This window comes from Terrapene carolina, unplaced genomic scaffold (genome assembly GCF_002925995.2).
Source record: "Terrapene carolina triunguis isolate 2854851 unplaced genomic scaffold, T_m_triunguis-2.0 Scaffold85, whole genome shotgun sequence".
Lineage (NCBI taxonomy): Eukaryota > Metazoa > Chordata > Testudines > Emydidae > Terrapene > Terrapene triunguis.
The window spans coordinates 57,481,131-57,493,093 of NW_020664436.1; the positions used below are offsets into that span (position 1 = coordinate 57,481,131).

At 41.6% G+C, this 11,963-nt stretch overlaps 1 protein-coding gene across 1 annotated transcript; it reads right to left on the bottom strand.

Moving 5' to 3' along the window:
* Window positions 1–636: 636 nt before the first annotated feature.
* HINT3 (histidine triad nucleotide binding protein 3) lies at window positions 637–10,162 on the bottom strand. Its single transcript, XM_024197345.2, has 5 exons — window positions 9,974–10,162; window positions 8,396–8,513; window positions 5,705–5,774; window positions 4,408–4,534; window positions 637–1,573 (listed from the first exon to the last, which is right to left on the bottom strand). The coding sequence occupies exons 1-5, from the start codon at window positions 10,121–10,123 to the stop codon at window positions 1,526–1,528; spliced, it is 513 nt and encodes a 170-aa protein (XP_024053113.1). The 5' UTR covers window positions 10,124–10,162; the 3' UTR covers window positions 637–1,525.
* Between the last annotated feature and the right edge of the window lie 1,801 nt (window positions 10,163–11,963).

The following is an 11,963-nucleotide window of genomic DNA, read 5'->3' on the forward strand; positions in this document are numbered from 1 at the left end:
AAGGGCACTGGTTTCAATTAGGTAAATGCAAAATGGTTTGGTAGAAACAAACAAACAAAACAAAAAAATAAAAACAAATAAGGGATAAAATTATTGTCCTGAAATTTTATCTTCTTTTCAAATGATCTGAATTAATTTGGTGCTCATAAAAATGAGGGACCGACAGCACTGGCTAGAGCCAGACAGTGCAGACAGGCGCTGTGAACACCACCTCATGCAACTCTTGATACCACATCACATGAGTATTTCAGTTTTGGGCTTTGCCTGAGTCCCAGATATGCCAAAATCTATCAGATTAGATGGTCGTTTTGTGTGGTGAGCTCAAAAACAACAAAACCCACCATCAGTGAACAATTTATCTTGTGACCTATAATATTTAGGAGTCAAATTTAGCCATGGCATAAGTAAATCCAAGTGACATTCAGTAGAACCATATGTTAGGGCTTGTCTACCCAGTGTGTTCACCTGCACGAGAAGGATGTAAAATTCTAGAGCACACTACCATATTGCATACTAACTGGCCCATGTGAACCTCACTGGCATGCACTAAAAATTCCCTAGTGTGTGTGAATGTAGTCCTGTTTGAAACAGGACTACATTCACACACACTAGGGATCTTTTAGTGCGTGCCAGCAGGATCCATACAGGCTAGTTCGTATGCAACAGAGTAATGCACACTAGAATTTACACCCTGCTCTTCTAGTGCTGACTAACGCACTGTGTAGACAAGTCCTTAATCTAGGTTCCAGCTTAAATTTGATGCCCAGAGGCAAGTGTGTTAATTCAATCCATCCAAACTCTTTACAAGATTTTTAAATGTACAATTAAATTATTTAGGGAATTAATATTCAAGACGAGTAACAATCTTAATCCAAGTCCATCGTATAAACATTCCTACAGACATTTAAACTAAATTCTATGTTCTAAAGCATCATCATATTCTGGGCTCAATATGTTATGTTTAGCACTTGCTACAGACCATTACCATGCAAGATACGTGATGGTTTAGCACCAAAAAACAGTAGTGTCTATCTTTAGCACTGTACCTACTAAGAACTAGACATCACCAGCATGACTCATGCAAGTACTAAAGGAAACCTGTACGTTTAAACACTATTGCATTCCCCCAATTTTTTTTTTTAAATAAAAAACCTAGATTCCACTTTTAAGCATTCAACTTGGTACAGTGTACATGCTATTAACAGTTACTGTTGAAAATTTTCCCAGTTTTAATACATTCAAACCATTACTGTTTATACTGTTTTACTAGAACTAGTGTTTTATATATTACTCTATTTTCCATTCAAATATTTTGCATCTATTATCAGAAAACTTGAGTACACATACATTAAGAATTAGGTAGACAATCAAAAGTTGCTTGCCCTGAAGGAATAGGCAATCAACTCAAGCTTTTCCTTTTTTAAAAAAAACTTCACAAATAGTTGCACCAAACTGTATAATCTTAATCAGAATTCAAAGAACAAAATCTAAATTGATTTGTGATCCAGAACTAGGCAAGGTGCTTTCAACTGGCAGCATTTTCAGTCTGCAGTCGTTCAATCAGCTGTTCAGCCTGCAGGAAAAAAGAAGCAATATATTAACCCTATGACCGATGGACCTCCAGTTTAATAACTGGTCTTCCACAAATCCCGAATATCCCACTGAAAGCAACACATTTAGTTTAAAGGTGGATATGTACCAGATACATTAAGCAGAACAGTGAGTGTTTCTTGCTTCACATAGCCAGGATGTATACCAGAAGTTACATCTGCTAGAGCAACAGATTCACTAGTTTTCTCCCTCCACCACTGGAGGGTTAGTAGGTCAGCAGAAAAAGGAGAAAGTTTTGAGACAATTGGTATGACGACTGGTCAAGCGTGGGTCACCCAGGCAGGGTGTTTTGGAAACCTAAGAGGAGACGTATGCTTGGAAACACCTGAGTTATGAAAGCTGGGGCACAAGGAGCTGGTACTGCTGTTGACTTCATATTCAGACACCTAGCTAAGCAAAGGTAGGGCAGCCTACGGGTGACTCATCAACATGGAAGGACAATGTGAAGGGGCCCCCAAGTGAGACATAATGTGGAACTTACTAAAGGATTTGTAGGGATACCTAAATTCCTTTAGCAGACTAAACTGGGGCACACTAGGTATTAGGCATGAGGAGCCCTAAACCTCTCTTAGATGGCCCCTAAGAGCCAAGCTAGGAGCAACTCGGTTGACAATTGTAACTGGGAGTCTAGGGTATTTCTGACCTTTTCTGCCAGTACTATTAAGTTATCCTTTCCATTTGAACATGTGTCTGAAGTCTTACTGGGACCCACTAGGTACTGGAACCTAAAAACGCAAGCAGCTTAAGTGCCTCAATACTTGCCTTCAAGTCATTAATATACTTGCTAACTGTTATGGGACACCAGACCTCTAGCATGTTACCAAGCTCACCTGGTGAGGACAATTAAACAAGGTTAAATAGCCTTACAGTTCATTTGCTATTAAAGTTAGGTAATTTAATTTTGAGTTCTACAATTTAATATAATTCTGAATCTTGATTTCCATTCTTTCAAAATCAAGTGTCATATAAAAATTCAAGTATGTTTTCTATTTTATGTTATTTGTATTTATCTTTATAATGTCATCTCAGAAAATTAAAGGGGCCCTCTCTTGGCTTTTTATTCCCCTTTACAGATCCTATGTCCCAGCAACACTCCCTTAGCCCAAATGCAAGGCAGGGATTTTTCTAGCACTTATATGGAGGGTCTGTCTCATTTAACAGGATAATGCTGCTGTACTAAAAGTGTAGGTTTTTCTGTTTGTTCAGCACAGCTGTAGCCCAGAAGCCTTCCCTGCCCTGCCAGCATGCCTCAAGCCTTAAAAGATAACTTCTCAAGATTAGTGAATTATTCAGTCTCCATGCCAATTCTGCTCTTAGCCCCTCTCAGTGGAGATCTGGCACTATTTGGTACTTTTGCTGCAACAGAAAATGTTTTTTGTGAAGTGGACATTTGTGGACTGGACTGAGATCAGCAAAACAGCACATAAGCTATTGAACAGCAGCCATCAGATGGCAGTAACTTTTCACTCAAGCAGGATTGAACTGGTGAAATGCTATGTATCCCATTAACAATTGAGGGAGGGATAGCTCAGTCATTTGAGCATTGGCCTGCTAAACCCAGGGTTGTGAGTGCAATCCTTGAGGGGGCCATTTAGGGATCTGGGGCAAAAATCTGTCTGGGGATTGGTCCTGCTTTGAGAAGGGAGTTGGACTAGATGACCTCCTGAGGTCCCTTCCAACTCTGATATTTTATGAACAATCTCTTAGGCTATCTTCTGCTCACAAGTATTTTTTCTTGTTTCCAAGTTTTAATGTATTTGCATTTTCAATATAGGCCATATATTAGATCTAAAACTACACAATAGTTTGTACTACTCATATTTTAACACACATTTTCCTTAAAAAGGAAAAGGCTGTAAAAGGTCAAAGTAAGGCACACTGAGTTTTACCTTGACATTTGCTCAAGGAAGGTATAAGTAATCCTGAATTAAAAATTATACAAATGTCTTTCTCAAAATAACTGTTCAAACAGTAGTTTTAACATAGATAACTAAAGATTTTTGCATTGTATTATACATTTCAAACTAGAACCTTGCACCCTTCCTCTGCAGCACAGGGCACTTGCAGGTTAACTAGAGTAAATCATGGATTCTCTGTAACTTTAAGTCTTTTAATCATGATTTGAGGACTTCAGTAACTCACCCAGAGGCTACGGGTCTATTACAGGAGTGAGTGGGTGCAGTTCTGTGGCCTACAACGTGTAGGTCAGATTAGATTATCACAATGGTCCCTTATGGCCTTAAACTCTATGAGTCTAATCCAACCCGAACCCAGTGGGACCCGACTACAAGTGTTAGGTTAGATCTGAAAACAGTCGAAACATCTCAGGCTTGGGTTGAGTAGGCTCTAATCTCCTCCTCCTACCCGTGGGGTCGGTGCACCAACAGCTGCATACTCTGTTCTTGCTGCCCACTGACACCTTGCTGTGCTGTGTATGAGGAGGAATGGGAAGTTCTACAATTCATTGGCACACTCACTCCACAGCACAGCAACTGTCCCAACTTCACCAGAGATGAATTGCAGGCATGGGGAGAAAAGCAGCGCTCACCATATTGAGGACATGGGGGTGACAATAATTCAGGTTCAGAGGGAAGTGTTGGATTCAAGTTGGGCTGGGTCTGAAAACAACTCGACCCTCTGAGGCTTGGGTAGGGTTTAGGTTGCCTATGGGGCCCACTGGATTTGGATCAGGCTTTAAAATTAGGCCAGAGCAGATCACTATTTCAAATCATTTGAAAGCTTTCACAATTTATGCTTGCAACTGGAAACCTACCAAACCAACTGTGCCGCACTTACCGTGATAAACCAATAGGAATTGATTCTGTATATCATCCTGGACAAGAATCCCAGCTGACTGGCTGGGGCCAGGACATGAAGATGTAAGTGGGATATTGAGCAGAATGGAGGCCAGTGGAATCCCATCCTTGAGAAGAGTGGGGGAGGGAAAAAAACATCAGCTGCATTAATTCAGACAGAGGCTAGAACATCTTAAAACTATGTCATGGGATGATTGTGTTGAACTGTAGATTTTTGTCTGGAGTACCAGAATTACTTCACAGATCTAGCAGCAAACACAAATATTTATGTGACCAAACAATTTTTTTTTTTTTATTTTCACTGCTTCCCCCCCCCGCCCCAAAGTCATAAACTTGAAATGACAGAAGCTACAATATGTGTTAAGGGGTATTTTTCTTTGTTTAAGTCAAGCGTTGATACAACAACATGAATACCCTTTCCTTCACACAGGCTGTCAAGACAGCATCTCAATTTAGGGGATTATTTCTCACTTAATGTTGGCAGTTAAATATATTTTCCTATTAAGAAAAAAAAGATTTTAACATACTACCAAAAATGCATCACATCTAGCAGTGAAATCAGCAATAAGCTGTCTCCTCAATGAAAGGTACCTTCCAACTTCTTCAGCCACAAAAATATGTCCCTATCCATTCTGGGAAACATGGTTCAAGCCCAAAGTATTTAAATATGGTTTTAAAGCATTTAAGGATAAGATGATTTGAAACACGGTTTTGCTTGCTAGCACGGCAGGGGCCCAACTCTTTTCAAACAAATTCTTTAAAACAGCATTTGAGACTAGCATAAGCTCAACCACATTCAAACTCATCTCAAACAGAGACCCAGGGTTCCATACGGATAGGGCCAGGAAGTTCATCTCTACTTTGGACTCCAAAGCATGCTACTGGCACCTGGTCAGGGCAGCCTTTTGAAGTTTGTTTAAAATTTTCCCCAAGGCCTGGCCACAGACAAACTTCAAACTGCAACACTATTTTGTTCCATTCAACATTTTCTAGAAAACAAACAGGAAACTAATTTCATATAAAATCATGCTACATTTTACCAAATAGTCAGATCAAATTAACTCTGCACTAGAAATGTATCAGTGGAAGAATAGTTTATGGTCCCATGTTTGTGCACTCTATCAGAGAGCTCATGCTGTATTTCAAATCCTAATCAACTCCTAAGTCCATTTCTCTTCGACAATTAACCATGCTGCCCTTGCTACCACTATCAGACAAGTACTGTTGTAAAAAAAGTCAATAGTGTACTAGATATATCCAGAAAGCAAGTTATATACCTTATATCGTTCAAGTCAGTAAAATTATTTTGCTGAAGGATGTTCTTTCCAGCTTCCATCATTTTCTCCACTAAGTAGAAAAGAATGTAAAGTGAATGTAAACTCTAAATGTAATGCACTAAATGCCTCTAAATTATGAGGAATCTAAAAAAAATGGGTACTTCTCTGTAACAGCCCCAAACTCTTCCAGTCCATAAGAATTGTTTTGTAAAATACTATTTTAAAATTTGTAACAATTTAGTAGCAGGGATAAATTGGAAAACTCATGGGATTGATAATTAAATACAAACCCTTTTCCTTTCTAAGTCACTGATTTGTATCTAGCGCAGATTGTTAGATGTGGCTGTCTGATAATGAAAGTGAAATGCAGAGGTGGTGTTCATCCACTTTAGTGGTCAAACTTCCACATAAAAAAACTTCCACCCATATTTTGGCACCATTTTTGGCAGCTTCAGCAAGGCCAAAGATTTATCTTCTCATGCCTAAAACCTCCAGGCCAATGCTGATGCATATTAGTGGGTCAGAATGGTGAAGTTTGCTCTGTTGCCCCCAGTGATGTATCTGCTTTATAGACAGCTGCAGGACTTCAATCTCTAGGGCCTAGCATTTTTCTTAAAGTCTGACAGCAGCAAATAGGACAAAGGCCAACCTACACTAGTACTCCAAGATGCACTGGTGTTAGTGAAACAGTAAGAGATGTTAAGAAAAAATGCCAGAATAGACAAGGACTAGGACTGTTAATCCAGAATCTTTCAGATTCATTTTTAAAATTCTTGGTTGTTTTTTGTTGTTTTTGTTTTTTTTTTTTTTAACTTTTTTGAAGTTTAACTAGGTTCAATGAGAAACTCAGACAAAAAATAATGTTCATGTTAACAAGAATAAACATTTCATAGTCGCTCTTACTGATTCTTAACACACAGTTAATCAGAACCTTTCTTGCAGACTAAGGCAATCATGGAGCGTGGCCAGGATTTTTTAAACCACAAAAGCTTTGACATTTTATGAATGCTACAAACTGATTAAAAACAAACAAACCAAAAAAAAAACAAAAAACAAACTCTAATCTGTTCTCGCTGAAACTGCACCTAGCTTTAGAAACTGCACTATCTTTCCAACATCATTAATAAGCAATATCCCAATTTAGCCCGGGTAGTAAAGCTAGTAATAAAATACCTTCCACATACTTATTTCTTCTCTCCATTCTCCGAATGGAAAAAAAGGTTTTCTGAAAAGCACTAACAAAGATTCTCAACCAATTTAAACTACATCTGCAACTTCAAACAAGAAGAAATAGCTATATTCTTGGATCTTAGGGCTTGTATACACTGGCAAATTGTTTGACATAGCTAAAGTAGAATTATTAACCCAAAACAGAGTATCCACACAGAGGACTTATACCACCATAGCCACAGCAGAATAATTATAACTATTCTGCTATAGCTATGCCAGTCAAATTCCCTGTGTAAACAAACCCTAATATACTACTAACCAGTAATCCTCCGATACTGAGATGGAGGAAAACCAGTGACCTCTTAATAAAACAAAACCAAAAAAATTGACTTTTTAAATTTAAAATCAGCCTTTTCAAATTTAATTTTTAAAGGTTTATTAAAATAAATACACTTTGACAACATATGTCAAGGCCTTGACCTAAACTTAATATAATCTATTAAAATAATTTAAATAAATATTCAAGCAGTACATATTTGCTGCCAAAGTTTTAAAGAAAAATCAAACCACTGAACTGGTGGAATACACTCGCTAATTGCTAGAAGCAGGGTTTGAAGATGTTCTAAACCAGCTTTTGACAGCATTTGCCTCTTCTGCAGGTGCAGAGACAATATTTTCTACATTTCATTTTTTTCAATTTGTTCAATTCAAGGACTAGTTCATTCAAAGTTGAGAAACCAATCAGAAGTTGAAAAAAGCAGGAAAGCATGTTTTCTTCTTCCAATCTATGAATAAAACTAGGTGTGAAAGGATGATACTTACTAGTTCTAAAATCCTGAAGGACATGGTGACCAGTGCCAATCAGTTCAATGCACTAACTACAGATACTCTGCCTTTTGTTTAAGAAATCCATTTTAAATGCAAAATTTGTTGTAATGGGCTTTTTTTTTTTAAATGCAGCACAGTTAAGGTTGTTTTAGTTAAATAAAACTATTTTAAAATATTGTTTGTGCATTTTTATTGAATTTCATTTTCCTTCCAAATACAGTTTGACAAATCAGAAGTAAAATGTATCATCTAGTAAACAAGAAGTGAATCATTCACTAATTTCTAACATAAAAAAATATAATAATTAAGAATCTGAATAAATGTGTGATGTCATATATTGAATAAATGTATAGATCTAGTGTATCCTTCTGGTTAGCATGAAGTACCAAATCACACCAACCTTTCTTTAGGAAAAGAATTCCCAAAAGTACACCTGCAAAACTAGATTTAAATCAATCACTTAAAATCAATGCTTTCTGTTTGCTGATTTAAGTCATGATTAAAATCTTATTTAAATCAATCTACCCTGACACTGTTACCCATTCCCATAATAGATCTTTATCCACAAAATAAGCAATGCTCAAAACTACAATGCAATTGACAATATACTGTGGCATGCATCTCTACAGGAATAAACAACGATCCACAACTGTTTTCTTTTGATTCATGCAATAGCCGTAGTTACAGTCTTACCTAGTGGTATGTGCTCTTTCTTTAGAGTCTTGCAGTTTCCCATATGCTCTATTGGCACTATTAGATAATGGTGTGGGGCCCCAGGTCTGATATCTCTAAAACAGACTAGGCCTTCAGACTAATGGAACAACAACAAGATATTAATCTGTTATTAAAATTAACACATTAGAAAACAGCAGATAACATAAAATCACTTTTACTGGAGCTGAAGTGGCATTCACACAGTGGAGCATTCTATGGTTATTCAAAACACATTATAGTTCTATAAATTGTAGCATTAGCTTCACAAGTATTTATCTCAGTGATGTATGAGATGTATATTGGAATTAGTCCACAAAAAGCAATAATGCTTGTAAATAGTTACATCATCAGCCACTCCCCATCCAGGCCTCCCCAGTTCTGATGCTCGCCTACTGTAAGGATACTGCTCAGAACAGTGAGAAATTTCGAGTGACTGCCTTTCTGATGAACATTTCACTAATATCTCCATCATATTAGTGGAGGAGGTCTTCCAGCTTTTTAGCTATGCAAGCCCCAAACCCACAAAGAACTCTGTACAGGCAGACCCCTGTGTTTATTTAGAGCCCCATGCACGTTCAGGGCTTAAACTTGTGAATTATTGTATTGGTCCAATACCACCACATTTAATCTACAGAATGATTATGGATAAAACTAAGAACCTGTCATTTACTGACATTTGGAAATTACATTTTCCCTACAGATTAAGTGAAATGATAAAGAATAAATCAGACATATTTTAACTCAAATACACATTTTTAGCTACATCTACTGCTACAAGCCCCCAAACCTCAGAGTTAAGATTGAAAAAAGTTTAGTTCTACCCTCATACTCTACTGTTGGACCCCACCCATCCCACTTTCTGGGCAAGGCAGGGAAGAATGATTTAAGTTAAGGCAGTTTAAATCTTGTTCCAAGCAGCAAGACATTAACAAGCAGCAGATGAAAATAGCCCCAGAACTGACTAGTTATCTAGAAAAAAAACAGTAGATTCGGTGAGTTACAGATCATTCAGCTAGAAATACTGAGATTTGGACAATCCCAACACTGGCTCTGCAGCACAGACTGCAAGTCTTTATTTGCTTGCTACTGTTCAATAATAAGGAGAATGGAAAATAATCTATAAAGTCATGAATCGCCGCATCTTTCGCAGTGTTTTTGCTCAGTCGAGTCTGGGGGACCCCTGCACTTCCCTTGGGAGCCCCTGGGCTCGGTTTCCCAGACCTATGAGAAAATTCTCCTTCTCTCAACTGCAGGATCAGCAACTTCGGCTGCTCTTCCCACGGGTTAGCGAAAGAGGAGACAAACACCAGGGTCTGCTACACTGCACTGGCCAGGTCTCTCCCACCCGCCCCGGGCTCTCAGCCGGCTCGCCAGCCCCGCGCTGTCACTGGCGGCTCCGCAGGGCGATGCCCGGACACCCCGGCTTAGACACGCTTCACTGTGGGGTCCCCGGCTCCTCACAGCGCTTCCGGGGCCGCAGGGCGAGGCGCGCGGGGGCAGGGCTCAGAGGGGCCGGCAGGGGAGGGCTGGTGCTCGGCGGTGCCCGGCTCCCCTCACCTCGCAGGGCAGCAGCGCGGTGCCCGGCTCCTCCCGGCGGCCGATCCTGCAGAAGACGCACTTGCCGTCGTAGCCGCCGCCACTGCCAGGGCTCGGGTCCGCGGGGGGCTGCGCAGCCTCGGGGGCGGCGGCTCCGTCCTCCCCGGCCATCGCTCAGCGCTGCTACCGCCTCCCTCCGCCCGCGATCAGCACCAGCCACCCGCTTCCCGGAGCCCGGCGCAGCCGCCGTGTCGACTACTACAGCGCCCCCTGCCGGCCTCAGGGAGCCTCAGCCACTCCCCCTCCCCGGAACTATACAGCAGGGCGCGGGGACACGTGACTCTGAGCGGGCTCGTGGGCAGGCGGCGCGCGGTGCTAACGGCGCTGAGAACTCGAGGCGTCTCCCTCGCTCTCTGCGGGGGCGGGGCTGTGGGCTCGGCCAGTGGCCATGGCCGTTCTGCTCCAGCCTCGGGCGCTGACTCCCCTGCGTACTCCAGGCCTAGGACCGGGCTGGCGCGCGGAACCCTGGGAGGACCGCGTCCCCCAGCCAGGCTCAGCCCGGCCCGCGGGGGAGGTGCAGGTGGAGGCGAGACACTGGCAAGGAGACCTGTAGATGGCACCGGCGGCGCAGCGCTTGGGGGCGGGGCGGGGCTGGGCGGAGAGGGTGTTGTCGCGCGCAGGTCCCAACGCAGGGGGCGCGCGCGCAGGACCAGGGAGCGAGGCGCCGAGGGGGTTGCGCTGGGACCGGGTGTCTCTAGTAAACCCCCGATGCTGTTGGTGGCTGTGGGGTGCCCTGGGCGAATGGTTTACACAGTGCGCTGGGTCAGCGCTGTTGCAGGGCACATTTCATACACGCTCAGCGTTTGGAAAAACCTGAGGAAGGCGGCGTTCAGGAGAGCTGGAAGACCGGAGCAAAGGCACAACTGGAAGCGGTCCTGATGCAAAGGAAAGGCAGAAGTAGCAGCAGGCCAGTAATGCTCTGAACACCAAACAATGAATCCTACCAAAACTGGGAATTTGGACAAATTGCTAAAGAGAACAAACGACACGTACAAGTACTCAGGGAAAACAGCAGAAAGGCTAAGGTACAAAACAAGTTACAGCCTGCAAGGAAAATAAGAAGGCAGTAAGAAGAGGTTCATTAAATACGCTAGGAATGAGAGAAAGATGAAGGAAAATGTAGGTCTGTTACTTGTTGGGGAAGGAGAGTTAATAACTGATGCAATCAAAAAGGCTGAAGTGTTTAAGGCTGATTTTGCTTCAGTCATTGCTGGCAAAGGTTAATAGTGACCACATACACAAGTGATTATTAATAAAGGGGAAGGAATGCAAGCCAAAATAAGGAAAGAACAGGCGAAATAGTTAGATAACTTAGCTGTATTCAGATCAGTAGAGCCTTTGATGAAACTCATCTAAGGTTACGTAAGGAACTAATGGAAGCAATCTCAGAAACATTAGCAATAATCTTTGAGGAGAGGTGAGGTCCTAGAGAAAGGGATCTCAACAAAATTTTGGTGGCCTCAGAGTGTGGTCACCAACTCCTGTTCAACAGGTACACGTTACTCCAGAACCCCTGTACTGTAACAGCAGGCTGACAGAAGTATGTTTTCATTCTTGAATCATTGCACATTTTCAGCATGAGGAATTTGAGGCTACGTCCTCACTACGGGGGGGGTCGATTTAAGATATGCAAAGCTGAATTCGACGTATCGGAGCCGACTTACCCCGCTGTGAGGACGGCAGCAAATCAACCTCTGCGGCTCCCCCGTTGATGCAAAACCTATCCCGGGGTGTGGAACTACCTACCCCGTCACTTTACCCCGCCCATGGAAAATCTATATATTCCATTGTAATCAATTGATTGGCAGTGTCTCTGAGCCTAATAAGCAAGGTGACACTCCATCAGCGTTGTACGTAATAAACTCCTATGCTTGACTTCTACACAGGATGGATTTATGTTCCTTCAATTCTTGAATCTGAAACTAGGAATATAAAATATAACTCTGAGGTC

Bases quoted from the DNA above. Each gene is read 5' to 3' on its own strand.
- HINT3 (XM_024197345.2), bottom strand. From the start codon at position 10,123: ATGGCCGGGGAGGACGGAGCCGCCGCCCCCGAGGCTGCGCAGCCCCCC. The intron at 8,514-9,973 runs GTGAGGGGAGCC...TTGTTCCATTAG, and splicing joins CCGCGCTGCTGCCCTGCGAG to TCTGAAGGCCTAGTCTGTTT. The intron at 1,574-4,407 runs GTAAGTGCGGCA...TTTTTCCTGCAG, and splicing joins ATTCCTATTGGTTTATCACG to GCTGAACAGCTGATTGAACG.